General features: G+C 39.4%; 1 protein-coding gene across 1 annotated transcript in view; it reads right to left on the reverse strand.

The window, feature by feature from the left end:
* The window catches only part of MYO3A (myosin IIIA), a 170,475-nt gene that overhangs the window by 135,779 nt on the left and 12,773 nt on the right, over positions 1–21,923 (reverse strand). Inside the window, exons 3-6 of the mRNA XM_029236397.1 lie at positions 17,213–17,317; positions 16,509–16,608; positions 4,923–4,999; positions 979–1,124 (exon numbers count right to left, since the gene is read on the reverse strand). Coding sequence (XP_029092230.1) covers positions 979–1,124; positions 4,923–4,999; positions 16,509–16,608; positions 17,213–17,317 — 428 coding nt within the window. The remainder of the gene's footprint in view (positions 1–978; positions 1,125–4,922; positions 5,000–16,508; positions 16,609–17,212; positions 17,318–21,923) is intronic.

A 21,923-nucleotide genomic window follows, 5' to 3' on the forward strand; every position in this document is an offset into this window, starting at 1 on the left:
TTTGGTCCTATACTAATTTAACTACATGCCAAATATTCCAAACAGATCTATTTGGAAATGAATAGGTCATATTGGCATTATTTCTTTAGGACTGGAACCACACGCCCCACCAGGGCTTTGTACATATTATTCAGTGTTCTATAGGCATTAGGACCACACAATTTATTTAATGGAGAATGTGGTAACAAGCTGTAACATACACTAACTTCTCTGCCCTGGACCCCTGTCACCACAGGCCCTCTCTGTGTGCATTTCATTAAAATTAAGGTACCAAGCAAAATCCTTAAGAAAGTCTTCAAAAGACAACACATTCATAATAAAAAGAGGCAGTTTTTTCACATCAGTTTTCTGAAATATCTAGGAACTACCCAAAGCATATATAAAACAGTGTTTAATTAGTGATAAGATCAGCAGGGGAAAGTCTGTCAATACACACATTGAAGGGGAGAGGTCTCCACAGAAAAGCATCTTCCTGGCTCCAAAGAGATTATTCTTCTAAGTTTAGTGTTTCATATTAATATATTCAAAACACTAACAAATTTGATATCAATAAATTTTATTTCTAACTTTCTAAATATTATCTTAAAGTTCTAAACAAAGGGAAGTATTAGCAAGTAGTAAAAAAATTACTAGATTGATAGAGTGAAATGAAGCACATCACTGTTACACTGACTGTGGACCAGGGAGCCTCACTGATGAATCTGGGAATGGATCAACAGTGGCAGGAACTGCTGTTTTCTGAGTGCAAATCCTTGCCAAAGAAAAAAAGACACACTTAGTACCAAGAGAAAGCTCTTTGACTTAGACCAGGGAAATGAAACTATGGAACAAAAAGAGTGTCTCGGAAGAAGTAGCATGATATTCCAGGCCACTCTGCTCCCAATCTGCTGAAATATATCTGGGTATTTCCATGAGGAGCTTGACGAGCACTCAGTGGCTAGAGGAAGACAGACGGACCCAGTGTGAGAGCCCCCTGACCTTGGTATTTTGAAGAGTGCTCTCATGGGATGGAGGTCAGCCAGTGGAGGATCTCCATCCCCAAGCTCGATGGCCGTGATCCCCAGGGACCACGTGTCACATCTGGCATCGTAAGTTGTATCCAACTGCTGTTCACATGCAATCACCTAGTAGAAAATGAAAGAAAAATGAAGTTTGTGACTTTAACAAGCACGTAGCAAAATGCTTAGAACAATGTGTAAGTGTTCAAACTGATGAGGTTTGAGAGCTCCGAGCAAAGGCAGTAACACAGGGGAGTAAAAGCTCAAATTATAATTAGTAGCAGTAGTTTTCTTCTGAGAACAGAGAATATCTTAGCAGGATTGCAAGTATGAGGAGAAACCTATGAAAAAAACTTTTTGAAAATGCAAAACAGAAAGGGGACTGAAACAGTGTCCCCCATGGGAAGGGATGTAATCAAATACACAGCTAACACCTGTGCAATGATAGTCACTTGATAAACATTTGATGAGTGAACAGAGTCATTCATCTCAGCAAAGATAAAGAATACATCTTTAACAAATAAAAAGCGAAGGAAGGGGGCTTCCCTGGTGGCGCAGTGGTTGAGAGTCCACCTGCCAATGCAGGGGACGCAGGTTCGTGCCCCGGTCCGGGAAGATCCCACATGCCACGGAGCGACTGGGCCCGTGAGCCATGGCCGCTGAGCCTGCACGTCCGGAGCCTGTGCTCCGCAACGTGAGAGGCCCGCGACAGTAAGCTTGAGAGCAGTCTAGTCAAACGGCCTCAATCCTTTCTGACAACTAGAAGGCAGGAATGAGACAAGTGTGGAGAAATGCAAAAAGGCTTATGCCATTAATAAGAGAAAAATAAACTGGATAAAAATAAACATTGGTAAGGCTTTATCAGCAGTTATCTGGGAGCACACTAAATAGTAAAGCTACAACCAGCTGTTTAAAAATGCCACTAATCAAAGGATGTCACTAAGAGACAAGAAAAAAAAGGGGGGAATCTTTTTTGCAGTATCATGAAATAGTGTTAACATAGAAGAATTATTACACAGTTACTTCACAATTTATTTCTAAATGTGTAAGTATAAATACAGACAGGCTGCAAATAATAATTGTAACATCAGTGATAACAAAAAGAAAATTCAACTTTAAATTTTTAAAACTATTTTTTATATTTTAAAAAGTTTTATATTTTGTGAATGCCAACTCACAAGACAAAAAATGATTTGGGGATGATGGCAGGTTAGAGTTTTATCATTTAACTACAGTACTATGAAATGATATGCAAAATGAAAGGAATCTAAGGTCCTGTCTGGAACGTAGTTCATCTTTCTGACTCTACTTAACATCAAGCTTAACACATTAAAAAATCCCTGTGTTGGCAAAGAGGATGAATTTATGCCCCAATTTGCCCATGATGTTCTAGGTTTATGCTCGCTTCCCTAGAGTCATTATAAATACGATCCGTTTTCACTCTCCAAAGTGTCCTGGCTTGGACAGTAAGTTACATGGTCACCCACCACAGCCACTGTCTCTCCTGTCCCCTTCACTGTGAAACACACATACTCTAGTTTGGGAAGGATGGCTTTACGTAACCAACAAATGCTACCTTTGATCTAGAATTTAACTGAAAAAATGTCAAATCAAGAATTTCACTTTTCAACTGCTAATCAATTTGAACAATTTTGTTTACCTTATTGTTTTCTAATTCATAGCAATCTGACATTCTTCAACAATTCTAGGTAAGTGGAAATTTGTTGAAATATTGCCAATCACTCACAAGTTGGAAAATGCTTATTACAGGGAGATGCATATAATATGCACAAAATCTTGAACATATATTTATATGACAGTTTGAAAAGACCACAGTGAACCTTTCTTTTTTAGATAATATCCATTGGTTTGCTGAGCAGGAAAGCACTTTCAAACCCTATTTGTGCTACAGTAGGCTTATTAATAATAAATAATGACTTATCAGTAAAATGCCTGTCTAGTAATTGCATAGTAAGAAGTATCAATTTTAATTATTAACTTATTTATTATTCTGGTAATTCAATTTTAGATAGATCAAAATATTTCCTTTTCCTCATATACTGGTTCCAAGATCTACTAATCAAAATTATTTTTACTAAATGGCATACTTAAAATACTGGCTTTGTTGCTATAAATTAACATATGAAAAATATAAAGCTAGATGATTATTTAATATTAAACATTTAGTTTTATATATTATAGTATTTTTATAGTAATTAATCATATATGTGGGTAAGATGCAAAGCTTGGTATCATAGCTAAATTTTATTAATTTTTCACTTTGAAAATTCTTCATAAGCTTTTAAAACAACAGTGATATATCAGAACAAACTGAAGAAACTCTCACTTGAGATTCTCTTACTCAATTATTTTTAGCATTTTTATTTGAGATACTCTTATTCAATTTTGTTTTTGCTTATATGACTATACTTTCTACTTTTATTTTAAGATGTTCTCCCTGTTCAAAAAATTTTTGAATCCATTGGAATTTTTTAAAGTTTCTTAAGCTAACTTATCCTTTCTCCATGTTTTACATTACACTTACATTTTAACTTTTTTTTTGCAAGTAGTAATTGAATTAGTATTAAAGTAGGAACAGTACACCACGATTTAATCCTCAAGCAAATTCAATTCTACGATTTTGCAATATTAATGTAGTATTTGAATTACTTCTCCTCCCTTCACTCGCTAGAGTTGCAGGTAAATAGCAGAGCTCTTCCCAAAGGTTGCAGAGAAAGCTTTCAAACATACGTTCTCTACTGATGAATATAATTAAAAGGATTAAAGGCATTAACAGTGACTGTGGAGAAAAGATGTGACTCTAGAAAACATTTTTCCTCCACTATTTTAGCAGTTTCTCTACAACTTCCCAAAGGTGATGGTGAAAAGAATCTCCTGAAGTGCAATGTGGCCCTAAGCAGAGTGACTCAACATGGGAAGCTGCTATAAACACAGGCTAATAGGCCTGACTCTGATCTTAAACAAAGACAGGCGTTTTTATATTTCTATCCAAGTTAAGAACAAAGTCTAAATATCATTAAGAGAGATGCATGCTAAGCAATTAAAAGGATATTTAATGAAAAATTAAGGCTGCAAGTACAGCTGACCCTTGAGCAATACAGGGTTAGGGGTTCCAACCCCCCGAGCAGTCGAAAATCCATGTACTGTTATCTCTGCCTCAAAAACAGAGGAATTGATAAATGACTCACCCAAGGTCAGGAAGCTGACACAGTTTGGATAGAATCAGGACTCAAACCCTAGTTCTTTTGATTCCACATATTGTGAGCTCTGATCAAACACAAACTTTTCCCCACACTTACTTAATTTAAAGATCTGTAAAATGGGATTGAGATTAGCAGATACCAACTACTATATAAAAACAGATAAACAACAAGGTCCTACAGTATAGCACAGGGCACTATATTCAATATCTTGTAATAACCTAAAATGAAAAAGAATAGGAAAAAGAACATATACATGTATAACTAAATCACTTTGCTGTACAGCAGAAACTAACACAACATTGTAAATCAACTATACTTCAATAAAAAAAGAAAACAATCTGTAAAATGAAAATACAGGTACTATATTTATTTTCTTTATTTATTTTTGGTACTATATTTATTGAAAAAAAATTTGCGTATAAGCAAACCCACAGTTCAAACCTGTGTTGTTCAACTGTAGTTTCTCTTTACCTCTTGTGACTCATTCATTCAATCCCTCATTTATTCACATATTTGCTCAAAGCCCATTTATTATCTCCTATGTCCCTCCTCACACATGTAAATATGTCACATAAAAACAACACAACTGACATTTTCTTCTAGTATATTCCAAAAACACATATGGAGCTAGAGTATGCATAGAAAGGAAACTCAGAAAGGATCAAATGTTACATTTGCCTCCCTCAAAACTCTAACTGACCTCAGGAGCCATCCAAAAGGGCGTTCCTACGGATGTATTCCGACGGTGCCAGGTGCTGGTGAGCTGTGCAGACACGCCTGGAAGGAAGAGACGAGACTTACTTCTTGCATTCATTACTCAGGTAAGGAGATTCCAACTGCAATAAATTTGCTTACAAACTAATACTAAAATTCTGTTCCCTTACAGTTTGGATAGAATCAGGACTCAAACCCCAGTTCTTTTGATTCCACATATTGTGAGCTCTGATCAAACACAAACTTTGCCCCACACTTAGTTAATTTAAAGATCTGTAAAATGGGATTGGGATTAGCAGATACCAACTACTATATATAAAACAGATTGAAGTTCAAGTCACTGGACTTGAACTTCACCTTAAAGTATCCTAAGTCAGGGTGTCTACATAGCCAAGATACACAATGGTCCTCCTATTTTCTACTTCTCATATCCAGACGTACCCAGGCTTAAAGCCCCATTCCAAGGTCTAGCGCCCCCTTGCTGACTTAATCTGCTCCTCGTCATACTAACCTCTGTATCTTTTGACCTTCTAGATTTTTTTTTTTTTTTTTTTTTTTGCGGTACGCGCGGGCCTCTCACTGTTGTGGCCTCTCCCGTTGCGGAGCACAAGCTCCGGACGCGCAGGCTCAGCGGCCATGGCTTACGGGCCCAGCCGCTCCGCGGCATGTGGGATCTTCCTGGACCGGGGCACGAACCCGTGTCCCCTGCATCGGCAGGCGGACTCTCAACCACTGCGCCACCAGGGAAGCCCGACCTTCTAGATTTTAAACTATTTGTCTGTATTGCATATTTTGGCACGTAGTTATGATTTGAATGGTAGGCTCTCTCCACTCCCACCCCCCTCTCTGCACTACTAAATTCTGGTGAATTTGAGAATGTTTTATATCGTGGTATGCACATAGTAGGTGACTTGTGAATGTGAATAAAATTATTTTCCATCTGTCAACTTGGGACAAATCACACCTGACCGGAAATTTCAAATTAACTACATCTATGTAAACCAACACCATCAACAGAATCAGTTCTTTTCCTTTAGAGAATTATACACAGAAGGATTACAATGAAAAGGCATAACCAAATATTTCAATCATGTCATCTCATTAATTCCACCTGGTTAGATACAATCATAAGGGACTCAGGAAAATCCAGAGCATAGTCTCCCTCCTCACATTTCATACTCTGCTCCTCTGGCTGCACGGTGCTGCTTCCCTTGACCTGCTCTGGACTTGATGGGTTATCCCCAAATCGTGGACTTGAACTCCCTGATGTCCCTGTTTTGAAGAGTCCCTCCCGGTGTCACATTTGTCTTAGGCTCTAGCTGTTTATCTTATCGGCCAAGTAGAACAAAGGCAGTAATTGAGGTTTAAAATTGGATATATTTGATTCCCTCAAGATGATTCCTCCAAGATGATACTTTGTCATGAAATTCAAAGGCCATATTCAGCCAAAAGGGCATTTCACTAGTGGAAACATACTTGAGCAGAGGGCTAGGCAGTATGTTTTGGTTCCATATTAATTTCGTCCCTCAAGGAGCTCCTCCACTAATGTATTAATCTTGTCCTAAGTGGAATCTTCATCTACGGCCTTCACATTTTGCCTCTAAAAAAGCTTATCATTTGACAGAAAAAAATATCCTCATGAAATCATTTTTGAAATTCAAAGGAAATTATCTAATCTGTGATTGAAGTTTCTCCCTTGAATATTTTCTAACACATGATCTGAAGAAAGGGAATAAACATTTAATGCACATTTCTCCCAAATGCATCCTCTACCTCTATCTCTACTCCAGGTATTTTACCTTTCAGAAAAATTAAGTATAAATCTAAACATTTTATCTTGTCTTTTCCTATGAATTAAAGGGAGGAATGATTAAGCCTGACTTTTATAGTATCAGAGTACAGTAATTTATTTATATAAGTAGGAAAAGTAAATAGATTTTAAAACAAATTTAACTTAAAATTGATTATAAATCTACTAAAATTTATTCTAAGGGCTTATAATTATTTATGAAAAAATTGAAAATTATATTTGACCCTCGGTGAATATTTTTGTTTCAATTTCATAAAGGTAGTTTAAGAATTCAAACATCATTTAAGCAAAATGTAAAGGGGGTAGAAAAAACCACAACTGAGTAAAATATCGAAAGTTTTTGGTAAGAAAGTGACACTTTAGACTAATCATTTGATACATTTTTCTTCTTTCTGAAGATAAAGAGAATATGATATCGCTAGAATTGGCATTTTTCAGCAAGCAGTCATGCCCTGGCATCTGAATTTATAGATATGGATGTCAGAAAAGGACCATCCCTCCATACTCCACAGGAGATATATTGGGAAGGAGGATAAGAAGAGTGTCTTAGGGTGTGGCACAGGACCCAAGATAGACCATTCAGACTTCTTGGAAATGCGAATCTTGAGTTGGAGACACTAGGGTGACTAGACTACAGTGGTGACTAGACTACTGGATTACTACAGAGTCATCCAGTGTTGAGGATCTAAGGATTAGCCCAGGTGATGCTGCTCTGGAGGTCCAGGGATGTCAGAGCCCCTTCCTAGGAGGCTGGATTGCCCAGCTTCTCCCTTGGCTTTGTAGGCCACTCAGTGCCATTTTCCGTAGCATTGCCTAAGTTGGTCAGAGTTAAGTTTCTGTTGCCTACAATCAAGGAACTCTGACTGATACAAGAACCTAATGATTTTACATATAAAGGAGCAAACTAACAAGGGTAATGGTCAATAATAATGAGTTTACAAAGTCTAAGAGTTATTAGGTTTTATATTAATATGAATTAAGAATTTTTTAAAGCAAAAGTTTGGCCTCCAAAATTCTTGATCACACATTCCAAACAATAGGAAACTTCTGAGCAAGCATACTCGATATAGATACAGACTATTTTCTACATATTTCCTAGTATAGTAATATACACATTATGAAATGTATAAAGATCATTTTAAAGGATGATACTAAAATAATAACTATTATGAATATTTCATAATAAGTTATGGATATTTCTGCACATCCATGATATCTGGGATAATGAATTACAATGCTAATGGAGTCTCATATATTTAGAGTCCTTTGGGATCCTGCAGAAAGACTGTTTTACACCTGGTTCCTGTAAACTGAATGGAAACAAGAAAAATTCAGCCCAGAATGTGAAGAAGGGAAAACAAAAAGTCTCAAAATAAGTGAAAAAGGAAAAATGCAAATAGGTAGAATAAGAAACCCTTGAGTCTGAGAATATTGGATAATTATCCATTAAAAACAGGACACACACCTATGAAAGAGTAACAGAGGATGGTCTTGACCGAATCATGTTTGTTGAATGCTTCTGCAATGACTGTTAACTCTGAAGATCATTTTTCCAACACAACAAACTACTTCAGAACTAGAAGGCAACTTAATGGTCGTAACATCTAACGTGCTCATTTTCCGGTTAGTAAACTTTAGCTGGAGAGAAAAATGAGTTTCCTGAGGACAAATGGCATTTTTACTTAACATAAATTCCCACAAGAAAATTAGCTAAGAAGGTAGAAAAATGCAAAATTCTCTCAAGAATGACTGACTTAAATTACTTTAAAAGGCAACAGGACGGGCTTCCCTGGTGGTGCAGTGGTTAAGAATCTGCCTGCCAATACAGGGGACATGGGTTCAAGCCCTGGTCCAGGAAGATCCCACATGCCGCGGAGCAACTAAGCCCGTGCGCCACAACTGCTGAGCCTGTGCTCTACAGCCTGCGAGCCACAACTACTGAGCCCACATGCCGCAACTACTGAAGCATGCACGCCTGAAGCCCGTGGTCTGCAACAAGAGAAGCCACCACAATGAGAAGCCTGCACACCGCAACAAAGAGTAGCCCCCGCTCGCCGCAACTACGGAAAGCCTGTGTGCAGCAACGAAGACCCAACAGAGCCAAAAATAAACAAATAAAATAAATTTTTTAAATAAAATAAAAAATTTTAAAAATAAAGAAATATTTGTTAAAAAAAAAAGTCATCAATTGTCCCAAATATACTTAACAATGAAAGGATCCAATCCAGGATCACATGGTGTGTTTAGTTGTCATGTCTCTTTGGTCTCCTTCAATCTGCAGGAGTTCCTTAATATTTCCTTGAACTTCATGACCTTGATATTTTTTTTAGAATTTCAGGCTAGTTATTTTGTAGAATGTTCCCGAACTTGGATTTGTCAGATATTCCCTCAAGATTATATTTTTGGCAGGAATATCATGGAAGGGAAGTCTTCTCCTTGTATCCTATCAGGTGGTATGTGATTTCCATCTGTCACATCAGTAGTTGTATTCACTTTGCTTACTTGATTAAGTCTGTGTCTGCCAGGCTTCTCGCCTATAAAGTTTCTCCTTCTCTTTTGTAATTAAGTATTTTATGCAGAGCTTTTTGAGACTATCTAAATATCCTATTTTTAATCAAAACTTAACCCACTAGTTTAGCATCCATTGAAGTTTTTGGATGAATTAATTATTACTATGATGGTTGCCAAAAGATAATTTTTAAACTTTCATTACTCCTTCTATATTCATTAGTTGGCATTCTTCTGTTTTGTTTTTTTTTGTTTTTGCGGTACGCGGGCCTCTCACTGCTGTGGCCTCTCCCGTTGCGGAGCACAGGCTCCGGACGCGCAGGCTCAGCGGCCATGGCTCACGGGCCCAGCCGCTCCGCGGCATGTGGGATCCTCCCAGACCGGGGCACGAACCCGCGTCCCCTGCATCGGCAGGCGGACTCTCAACCACCGCGCCACCAGGGAAGCCCGGCATTCTTCTATAAAGAAAAGCTTTAGCTTTTTTCCATTCATCTATTTGTGTGTGAAAGTACGAAAGTATGAATTAATGGATTTCTACTTTATTCAATGGACATCATTGTTACCATGATTATTATCATTATTTTGATGCTCAAACTGTCCCAGATTTGGTCAGTGAGAATCACTTCAATTTGGCTTCTGTGTCCTTTTGACATTGTCTCCATCACTCTTTGGGCAGTTCCTCACTTTCGGGCACATTAAGTTCCAGGCTTATCTTGTATAGCTAAACATCAGCTTTTCTCCAAGAATGCCTGCTTACTATTAGTGGAGAATTATATTTAAAAACTGAGAGCTAGGTGTTTGATGTGCTTGCTCTTGGGGCATCAAGCTTGCAAGTTCTCTTAGTGGACATAGCCAGACAACCTGTATACACACACACACACACACACACACACACACACACACACACACACACGTATCACATTATATTTCTTTTCATATGCCTCTCTACATATTGAAAACCATGAGTTCACACTGACACCTCCAATTCCACTCCAACATCATGGGGTTCAGTTTTCTCCCTTCCACATTTGTAATTCTCATGTCTAACAGTAAGAAACCTGGCTCCCATTGTCCTCAGGATATCTCCAGATGGTATCAAGCCCCCTTTATGTAACCAACCCCTTGTCTCCATTTTGACCCCTATGCAGACGCACTTATCCAGCTCAGGCTCTGACAACCTGACTGGGGTCACCACCATCCCCCTAGACAAATGCTCTCTTTGTCCCCTCCTCGGGGCCTCAACGCCCCAAGCCGAGCCACCACTGCCCCTCCCCTCCCAGCGTGGACACCTTCCTCACTCCTTTCAGGTCCAAACCATTTGCTGAGCTGCACCCCGATTCCCATGCTTTCTCGGGCCCACCAAATGCCTTTTGTTCTGAATTATTCTGGAAGAAAGGAAGGAATGAAGGGAACTTCATAGTTTTTAAGTTCAGGTGTGCCTGCCTCACTGGATGCTACAAAAGTGGGTTATTAATAAATAAGTCACAACTTCTCTTTGACCTACATTATTCATTGGGGATTTGGTCTAAAATTGAGCATGTGGGTAATAAGAGACTGAAAGCCATAAAATAATCTGTCAGAAGAACGATGTCTAAATAAGTCATAAGAAGTACATTCTGTACTTTGGTATTGAAATGTTAACTATTCTATTAGAAATGAAGATCCCCAGAGAGAAATCTGTAGAAATGAGAACTGAGTACTGCCCCTTAAATTTAGCCTCTCTTTCATTTTCTATTCCAAATGAGGACTGCTTTTTCAGAGTTAGTTGACTTGCCTAAAGGGGTTTATCTCCTGGGAGGTGGTGTTATTTATCGATTGATCATACACCAGTGACTGCTAATGTAGTTCATTTATAATATCTGCAAGCTAGCTTGTCTTTCTATTCTCTGAGGTGGCTGGTGGTTTTCTGTAAAAGCCTAGCCCACTTAACAAGAAAACAGAAGGTTGTCTTAAAGGCTCTACTCATAACTAGCATTAGCAAACTGAATCTTACTTTTAGTGTAATTAAATAGCTTGATATTTAAAGTTAATATCCAATTGACTCTAGCAAAGGGCTATTATTTTTTTAAACAGAAAGAAGCACCTATTTGGGGAATATTGAAAAAGATTTTCAATATTTAGCAACTATCAATATTTAAATAAAGTATTTATTTACTATTTATCAAGTACCTACTATGTATACAACACTGAGCTAGGGGCGAGGTGACAGTATTACTTCATGATAATAGCTCAGATTTTTAAAATTATAAAGTGTCAATAATTATACTACGTAGCTCACCTGTATCATCCCATTTACTCTCCACAGTGATCAACCGTATGAGGTAGAGACTGTTTTTCATACTTGATGTCCCTGGAGATTTTAAGTGACCTTCTCAAGGTCACACAATTACATGGAAAATCCTGCCTCCCATTCACTCACTCATTCGAGAGTATTTATTGAGCACTTCTGATGTGCCAGTGCCATGCTTGGTTCCAGGCACAGAGTGATAGGCCAGACAGAGCCCGAGCCATCACAAAGCTCACAGCTTAGCAGCGAAGGCAGTCAAATTAAACACATCATTACGGTCAAGTGTGATAACTGTTTGGCTAAAGAAAAGACAGAGTGCATATGTACAATGGAATATTACTCAGCCATGAAAAAGAATGAAATCATGTCATTTGCAGCAACATGGATGGACCTGGAGATTGTCATACTGAGTGAAGTAAGTCAGACAGAGAAAGACGAATATCATATGATATCGCTTATATGTGGAACCTAAAAAAACATGATACAAATGAACTTGTTTACAAAACAGAAACAGACTCACAGACTTAGAGAACAAACTTATGGTTACCAAGGGGAAGGGTAGGGGGAGGATAGTTAGGGAGTTTGGGATTGACATGCACACACTGCTATATTTAAAATAAATAATCAACAATGACCTACTGTATAGTATAAGGAACTCTGCTCAATATTCTGTAATAACCTAAATGGGAAAAGAATCTGAAAAAGAACAGATGTATGTATATGTATAACTGAATCACTTTGCTGTACACCTGAAACTAACACAACATTGTTAATCAACTGTACTCCAATATAAAATACAAATTTTTTAAAAAAAGAAAGGATAGGGTGTTGGGGAAGTTCTCAGCCAGGCAGACAGAAGTTAGCTGGGTGCAGGGGTGAGGGGAGGTTTCCATGCAGGGAAAGCATCGTGTTTGCAACCGGTCACAAAATTCAATGACATAAATCTTAGATACATAAAGAGAACTGTCATTGTGATTTCTTCATTTTGCCTCTAACTATTATGGGCTCTCCTATGTCCCTACCCACTGGCTGGGAGAAGTAAAGCTTAGATCGAAACCGTAAGTCCTTTTAGAAAGAGTTCAGTCTCTCTTGAATGAAAGTGCTTGCTCCATCTCTCAGATGGCGCCCCTCCTTCTTCTCTCCTGAAGACGGTACTGTCTGTACAGGATGAGGGATGGCTTATAAGACCTTGTGGTGGGGAGAAGAGGGAGGGTCCTCGGGTGTGGTCGGTCTCTGGTCTCTGGGTCCATGTTCCTTTGTCTGCCTGCCTGCTAGGGGCCCCCTGGCCCTCCTGATGGAGTCTGCATCCAGTGAGCCTGTGGCCTCTTCTCACGCAGGCAGGGCTACCTGTGTAGAGCCTCCTGGCAGACGAAGGCTCAGAGTGGCTTCAGCTGGAGCTGACAGTGCTCTGAGGTCTGGCTGTGACTCCTATTCAGACCTGGCCCAGGTGATCTGGGCTCTGCCCCTCACCGCCCATCCTGAGCAGCCCCCTCTAGAAACTCCCCAGACAGATTTTCAGTTATCGGGGGGTTAAAGGGAGCAGAGGGTAAGGGGCTTGGAGAAGCTTAGCTTGAGTGCTTCCTGTACCTAATCACTCTACACCTCTATGCCAGGACGATGTGATCACCCCAGTCAGGACTGGCGCAGACCATGCAGGGACTTTGTCTGGGACTCAGAATGGTGGTGGTGGGAAGAGTGAGGGTAAGAGTTCCTTTCCACCCTCGTTGTCACCTTCACTTTTTAAAAGCTCATCTCACTGTCCCGCCTCTTTCTCTGTTTCACCTTTCCACAATTACCCGAGAACTGGAAAGGGTTTCCCTCTTCTTTCTGTTCTCTTTTATGCAAAACACTACGACGGATCCCTGGAATTTCCCTCTCCATAAGCTAAAGAGAAGATAAAGCAATTTAGACAGATCTTTCTGAAGAGATAACCCGGGTCTTGCTACACATTCCTATTTTTTAATATTACCTCAGTCATTTTCTTGCATTCCTTCTGGAACAAATCTTAACATGCCCCCCCCGCAAACAGAGAGATGCTTCTGGCAGACTGGGGTGAAGGTCACATTCTTGGATAAGCAAGAGAAGAGCATGTTAACCAATTTCGAAGAACTTCCTCCGACACATGTGTAAGAGCCCTGACTGAGAAAGACGGTGGTACATTTAAGAGGCTGAAAGAAGTTGACCTGGCTCATAGGTAATAGGAAGAGGGGGTCCCTGCTGTGCGCCAAGGGGCAAAAAAAAGGTGTTAATCATTCAGTGCTTTACTCTGGGCCAGCAGACAGGATCACAAGGCGCACAGCCCTCCCCAAGGAGGGCTGACAAACCACGGACAAGATATTGAGCGAGAGAGTGGCAGGGTCAGCTGAGCCAGAGCTGTGGTGTGGGGAATGGTCTGGAAGGAGAGGAATGAGACTGGCTGCAGGGGGGTTAGTAAAGTGTGGCCGCAGGAGCCCAGGTCAGAGATGATGGTGAGGACCGGGGCAGAGAGATAAAGATGGAGCCTGGGAATTTATAACAGAGACACAGCCTTGTGACTCGTGGTAGATGTGGGTGGTGAAGACAAAGGAAAGCTCAAGGATAAGCCAAGATTTCTAGCTTGAGCAACAAAATAGATACTGAGGACTTTTTTCTAAGGTAAGAAACTCTTGATATGAAGCAGATCTCCGGGAATGGGTGAGATGGTGGGGTTCCATCTGAGCATTTAGAGGACTGGCAACCATCTGAATACAGATCTCCAGTACCCAATAATGAGCCCACTGCACATTTTATGAGGAGAGAAATCCAAATAAAAATATATTCTAAACTCCTTTACTCCCAGCTGTGGCATTCTCTGAAAATCTGATTTAAACATAAACTGAGGACCCTGATTTTCAGTTTGGTTCTGCAGCTGGTGGCTTAGTACTCTGTATTCCTTATGCCCTTGAGAAGCTTCACTATGTATGAACCTCCATCCTCGGGTTTTAATTCATATGAAAACCTTAAACCATCTTAGGTGAATGGAATCCATGTCCTCTTACTATGGAGAACAGAAATATAAGCATCCTTTTATATGCAAATAATAGCATTTTAGTATCAGACACCAGGGACACATTTAATAGGCAACTGACCCTCTTCTCTAATTGCTGCTGACAGTAAAGTCTTTAAGCTAATTAATATAAAACCAAAGCTCCCGTTTTGTCAGCTTTCTACGTTATGACTACTTTCTAAAGATATCATAATAAAGGCCACTTTATTTATTATCTAGGTGTATATTTTTACTCTGGATTACTTTGGAGGATGTCCCAGGAAGTTGCCTTTCTCAGAGCTACTGGTTTATCAAGTTCTCTTTTGTGTGTGACTGAAGAAGATGTTTACTTACATTTGTTTTAACAATTTTCATCTGGGCTCTATATATTGCAGCCACTTTTTAGAGCAAGAGAATTATGAGATCTCAAGTTAAATGTTAAGTTCTCCATTTGGGTCTGTTAAGACTGGAGCCAAAATTATTGTCTGAAGAGAGTCATGGCTCTGTCCATGGAGCAGTGAAGAGCGTTTTGTTGTTGTTTTTTGGAATTTCAGGCACAAGTTCTCATTAGCATCCTAACCCGGCCAGACTGTTCAAAGGCACAGCTCTGAACTCAGCTGGTAACACACTAGCTGCATCCCAGTTATTAGTCAGGAATTCATTGCCAAGCTCACTGCTGCTCCGTAGTTTCCAAATGCTCAGCTGAGGGGAAAAAAATACGTGGTCGTCTGAAAGATACGCTATTCAACTGTTCCTGTCTAGATGCTCTGAAGTTCATTCCTGGGTGAAGCCAGATCACTAAAAAGCTACATACTGGGATTAAAACAATTAATTTCTAAACTGAGTCGATTACTTTCCCTAAGCTTCATTTTCCAAAATGCAAAATGAAGGAAGAGTCACTCATTCGTTCAACTATTACTCACTGAACTACTATTCCCAAAGTATTAGGTCTACAAAATAGAAGATGACATAGTCCCACCTCTTAATGACCCTGTCTATCTGTGAGCCTAAGTATCTTTATCTACATATGAAGACCAAATAGACCATCATAATCTTATGTGATAAACACAGAAATGGAGAAATATACAGGGTACAGAAGCACAAGGAGAGACACCTTACCCAGCCTGAGTGCAGGAAGGGGAGAACGACAAGGATACTGAGATGTCCTAGAATAATGCTACCCACTCTCACGGGTGTCATGTGTTAGTGGGGATCCAGTGAGACGGGGGAGATATCACTGTCACAACTGGGAAAGGAGGAGCCGAGGTATCAGCTACAGTGCCTCTGGCTCTGACACAGACACTCCAAATTGGCTCAGTCAATATGGAAATGTATTATCTCACATGACAGAAGGTCCAGAGATAGGGGAGGTTTCAAAGTCAGTTGATTTAGTGGCTGGACTATGTCACCAAGGACCCTCCTTCTTCCCGTCTTGCAGGGCTGCCTTTCCACTTGGGATGGAACACCTCAGGATAGAACAAGGTGGCTGCGGGCAACACAATAAGACATGGAAGGTCCCAAGTAAGAAAGAGACCATCTTTACTTGTGCTGCCCTCTTAGGAGGGAAAACATTTTCCCAGAGACATCTGAAGGTTTCCCCTCATGTCTCAAAATCCTGGGTTTGGGCACCTGCCCATCGGGAAAGCAATCAATAGTAAGGGCCGTGGGCTTACCATTTAGACGTAGTGTGATTATGTGGAGCCCATCTATTTCAGAGAATCAACCACGCATACCGCTGCAGGAGTGTTACAGGCACACCATGGCTGACTTGAAAGAAGTCACTCTTTCTTCTGGGAACCTCTCATTTGCCAAATTTTTTAAAATCTCTGCAACTTTCCTACCTCGATGAGATACTGGTTTTTTCTCTTTCAATGCCTACAAAGCAAGGCTGACGGCAAATGATCAAATCACATCACACGAGTCATTCTGCGGCCCAAATCCATGCATTTCAAACAAAACTTACCAAAATCTACGAGTTTAACTCCGCCTTCGATGGTTAATAGGATGTTATTTCCTTTTATATCACGGTGGATAGTTTTGTTGTTATGTAAATGCTGAAGTCCCTAGAAATGGGAAATAAATACATAGTGACTTTTAAAGGAAGCATCAAAAACACATTTTTCAGATGGATGCATTTATACAAAATCAATAGGAAACACACCACACGTTAAAATTAACAAAGGTTCTTAAATGTTTCACATTGAGTTAGTCAAATCAAAGTATATCATTTCCACTTTGGACTATATAAAAATTCAAAAAAACCAGCACATACTCCTTAGCCCTTAGCAAATAGTTTATTTAAAATGTGCTGATCTCAACATAAGAAAACATTCTATACACTCATTTGAAATAATGGCTCTTAAAGGAATAAATAAATAAACAATGGCCAATAAAAACCTAACTATTAGTAAAAATACACATTATCTACCTTTGCCATAATCTCAGAAATATACCTAGGAGATCAAAACTCAGGTTTCTGTTGACACAAGGAGGGTAGGTCTCTAATGGAAAAAAGGAATTAGTTATGCTAAACATTTCACATTTTGCATCTTACTCTTGCATCGATAAATACTAATGCAGTGATGTTTTGCTAAAAATAGGATCCTCACTTTTTATTTAACTGGAACTGCCTCCTAATTAATGCGCGAACAATTTAAACCGCCTTACCAACAGCGCTTCACGTAAAATATAGGCAATTATGGGCTCACTCATTCTTTTGCCCTTCTTCAGAAATCCTTTCACAAGATCTGTCACTGATCCTCCATTGCACAGCTATAAAAGAATATTTCAAGATAGATAATAAAATGATATGCCATTTTAAGTACTTGCTATAAAAGGTTTTCTCAAAACGTTTTACAAAACTGTTCTAATTTTTTGTTTCAAACAATTATTCCCATCATCTTTATGGTTTCATAAATGAAGTGAAGATATAAACTTGTACTAGTGTACAATTAATTACTGGAACACAGTTTTCATTTGAATTAATTTTTAGAAGAGAATCTGAAGAAGCACTGGGCTTGGCTTTTAAAGTTAAGGAAAAGAATTATGATTCTATAAATCAGTCTCAAATTTTAAGATCTAGGCCTTTAAGGCATTCTTGATTCCTGATAGTTTAATTAATAGTGCAATGTGACCTCAATCCATGGCTATATACTGTTTCATATGCGCATTAATTTAAAAACATACCTCCCTTCTGGTAAAACTTCAGAGTGTGCTGAAGTAAGGGTTACAAATACTATTTTCGAAAACTGTTTTAAGTGTCATGTTCCCTAGCTTCCTCCCCCCACACCTCCCAAGAGTAGAGGAAAACAAGAGGGAGGGGCATGGTAGGGGAATTTTTCACATCCAGGTTTCTCTGAAGTTAGGTAACATGAAGTCCCACAGTAAACTTTCAAACGGGCTGTGCATTCTCAGAAGAGACAAACACTGACATTAGCAGTGGAACATGGGAGGGGAGATAACTAGGTAAATGGTCCCAACAAAGCTTTGACCCCATGATCCCCTAACGTGTTATCCATTCGCGTTTGCTGTCAGCTCTGTCTCTCCCCCCAGGGCTCTGGTCCATGGTGTCCTTGCCCTTACCCTGAACTATGGGGCCTCCTCTGACACCTCAGTGCCTGCAAACTAAGAACCTGGCATTTCCCTGACTCTACTGACCTAAATGGAGGTAGAAAACAAAGGTGAGAGGAAGTGTATTCCTGACACCCTCATCTAAAATACTGAACACATTTGCTCTCAAACTTTTTTCTAACACAGTGATTAGATTTTATTGGATGCCTTAACACTTCTGATACATTATAGATGAGATAATAACAGCTGTGTTGGGCACATTTTTTAAGCTAGCACATTTCTAATCCATTTACATGCATTATCTGTGTATCTCACCACTCTGTGAAATAGGAATTATTAGCATCTCCATACTAAGGACTGGGAAAGTGAGGCACAAAATGCTAAGGTAACTTGGAAAAGATCACAAAGTAGTGACAGAGCTAAGACCTCAACTTGGACAGCCTGACTTTAGAGTCCAGTCTTACATTTAATCATGACATGTCATGATCCCCCAAAAGGAGGTCTGGGCTGGCTGGTCGATCTAGCCATCATGTGTAATGTGGCTTTTTGTAAGTGTGTTTACAATCTAAACACGAAGTCACAAATGAACACTTAGATGCAACTCCTTTTATAGCTGGTGTCTTTCTACATTCAAAGAAAACGTTCATCTTCTACAGGAATCTGTGCAGCCCTGGCACTCCCAAACCAGCATTTTCTTCTGCAGAAAAGGGAACACGTTTAACTGGATAAGAAGCAGAGTGTGCCGTCCTGACAGCAGAATACAGGGTCACATCACCTCCTCTGTGGCCCAGCAAGATTAGTTCACAAAATCATTCAAAATTGACTGAAAAGAGGGTTTCCCTGGTGGCGCAGTGGTTAAGAATCTGCCTGCCAATGCAGGGGACACGGGTTCGAGCCCTGGTCTGGGAAGATCCCACATGCTGCGGGGCAACTAAGCCCGTGAGCCACAACTACTGAGCCTGCGCATCTGGAGCCTGTGCTCCACAACGGGAGAGGCCGCGACAGTGAGAGGCCCACGCACCGCGATGAAGAGTGGCCCCCACTTGCCGCAACTGGAGAAAGCCCTCGCACAGAAACGAAGACCCAACACAGCCAAAATAATTAATTAATTTTAAAAAATTGACTGAAAAGAAATTGAGTCCTTTAAATTGCAGAGCACTTATTTAAAAGAACCAAGTTTTAGGACCAGTTTTTAAATTTCCAAAATTCATTGCAGGGTGACTGAATGGCTTTTCCTATGTCTCCAAAGTGTGGCCTCTTTGCTGCATCTTCTGTGATTGACTATTATGTTAATTCAAGAGTAAACAGCTAGGATCTTACAGGGAGAATAAAAGAGCCATAAAGAAATGTGCAGGACGAGGCTTCCCTGGTGGCGCAGTAGTTGAGAGTCCACCTGTCAATGTCAGAGGACATGGGTTCGAGCCGTGGTCCGGGAAGATCCCACATGCTGCAGAGCAACTGGGCCTGTGCGCCACAACTACTGAGCCTGCACTCTAGAGCCCGCGAGCCACAACTACTGAGCCCTCGTGCCTAGAGCCTGTGCTCTGCAACAAGAGAAGGCACTGCAATGAGAAGCCCGCGCACTGCAACAAAGAGTAGCCCCTGCTCACCGCAACGAAGAGCAGCCCCTGCTCACCGCAACTAGAGAAAGCCCATGTACAGCAACGAAGACCCAACACAGCCAAAAATAAATAAATAAATAAAATAAAACATAAGTAAATTTATTTTAAAAAAAAGAAATGTGCAGGAAATAAAATAAAAATTGAAAAAAGAACTAATGCGATCATAGAGTTTGCACTAAGAAGTTCAAATACCACTTTCTGGTATCAATATTTCTTTGACATAGTTATTTTCCCTAACTAGTAAAGTTGAGAATACAGGATTCTTTGTGATATACACTTTCGGTTTTTTTTAAAGTAAGGTATGTTGAGGCATAATTTACATACAATAAAATTCACCCAATTTAGCATACAACTCTGAGTACTGACAAACATATTAGTCATGTAACCACAACCACAGTCAAGATATAGAACAACTCCAACACACAAAAATCTACCCTCCTGTCTCTTTGTAGTCAAACCTCTTCCCCAGCCCCTGGCAAGCACTAATCTCTTTTCTGCCCCTATGATTTTATCTTCGCAGGAATGTCATGCGGATTGAGTCATAAGGTGTGTAGCCCATTAAGTCTAGCTCCTTTGATTTGGCACAATGAATCTGAGATTCATCTTTGTTGCTGTACATTCCTTCTTTAAGACTATTTTAATGTTAGTCATTCCTTCTTTAATGCTGAGTATTCCACTGAATAAACCACTGTTTGTTTATCCATTCATTAACTGAAAGACTTTTGAGTTGTTTGCAGTTTTTGGCAATTATGAGCAAAACCACTCTAAACATTTGCATAATAGGCTTTTCCATGAATATGGTTTTCATTGCTGTTGGGAATTGTTGGGTCCTATCGGTCACATGTATGACCTTCTAGGTATTTGCTAAACTATTTCCCGAAGTGGCTGTACCATTCTGCATTCCCACTAGCAGTGAACGAGAGTTCCAGTTGCTCCACGTCCTCGTCAGCAGTTGACATTGTGACTTTTTAAAAAGCCATTCTAAATGGATCTCATGTGATTTTGATTTGAGTTTGTCTAATGACTAATTTCATTGACCATCTTTTCATGTATGTATTTGCTATCCATTTACTTTCTTTGGTGAAGTGTTCAAATTTTTGGTTCATTTTTTATTTTTTTTTATTATTGAGTTTTGAGAGTTCTTTATATACGTTGGATACAAGTCCTTTCTCCCAGTTTGTGGCTTGACCTTTTATTTTAAGTGTCTTTTGAAAAGCAGAAGTTCTAAATTTATCATGTTAAAAATTTTACGGAAAGTGTTTTTTATGTCATATCAAGAAAATGTTTGCCTAACCCAAGGTCAAAAAATTTTTCTTCTATAATTCCTTCAGGAAGTTTTATAGTTTTAGGTTCCACATATAGGTAGGTCTATAATCCATTTGGAGTTAATTTTTGTACATGTGTTAGGTATGGATTATATATGGATGCCCAATTATTACAGAACACTTTTCTATTATTCAAAGGTACCCAGAAAACAGAAAATATGACTCTGAATTGGGTTTAAAACCTAGTTACCAACACAAGGAATAGGGTAATCTTAAATGTATACTGTTAAGTGAAAGAAGGCAACTTGAAAATACTACATACTGTATGATTCCAACTATATGACATTCTGGAAAAGGCAAGACTATGGATACTGTAAAAACATCAATGATTAACAGGGTTCAGGGAAGAGAAAGGGAAGAATGACCAGATGGAGCAGAGAGGAATTTTTAGGGCAGTGAAACAAGTCTATATGATATTGTAATGGTGGATACAGGTCATTATTTATTTGTCAAAATCCATAAAAAGTATACCACCAAGAGTGAACCCTAATGTAAACTGTGGACCTTGGATGGTACTGATGTGTCAGTGTAGGTTCATCAATTGTAACAAATGCACCACTCTGGTAAGAAATGTAGATAATGGGGGAGTCTATGCATGTGTGAGGGCAGAGGACATATGAGAAATCTCTGTACCTCCCTCTCAATTTTTCTGTGACTCTAAAACTATGCTAAAAAATAAAGTCTTTAAAATATCTGTAAAATGTACAACACAGAGAATTAACCCTAATGTAAACTATGGACTTTAGTTAACAATAATGTATCATTATTGTCTCATCAACTGTAACAAATGTACCATACCAACGCGAGATGTTAATAACAGGGAAAACTTGGTGAGGGGGATTTATGGAAACTCTCTGAACT

This window comes from Monodon monoceros, unplaced genomic scaffold (assembly GCF_005190385.1).
Source record: "Monodon monoceros isolate NGI ecotype Baffin Bay Population unplaced genomic scaffold, NGI_Narwhal_1 Super_Scaffold_21, whole genome shotgun sequence".
Taxonomy (NCBI): Eukaryota; Metazoa; Chordata; class Mammalia; order Artiodactyla; family Monodontidae; genus Monodon; species Monodon monoceros.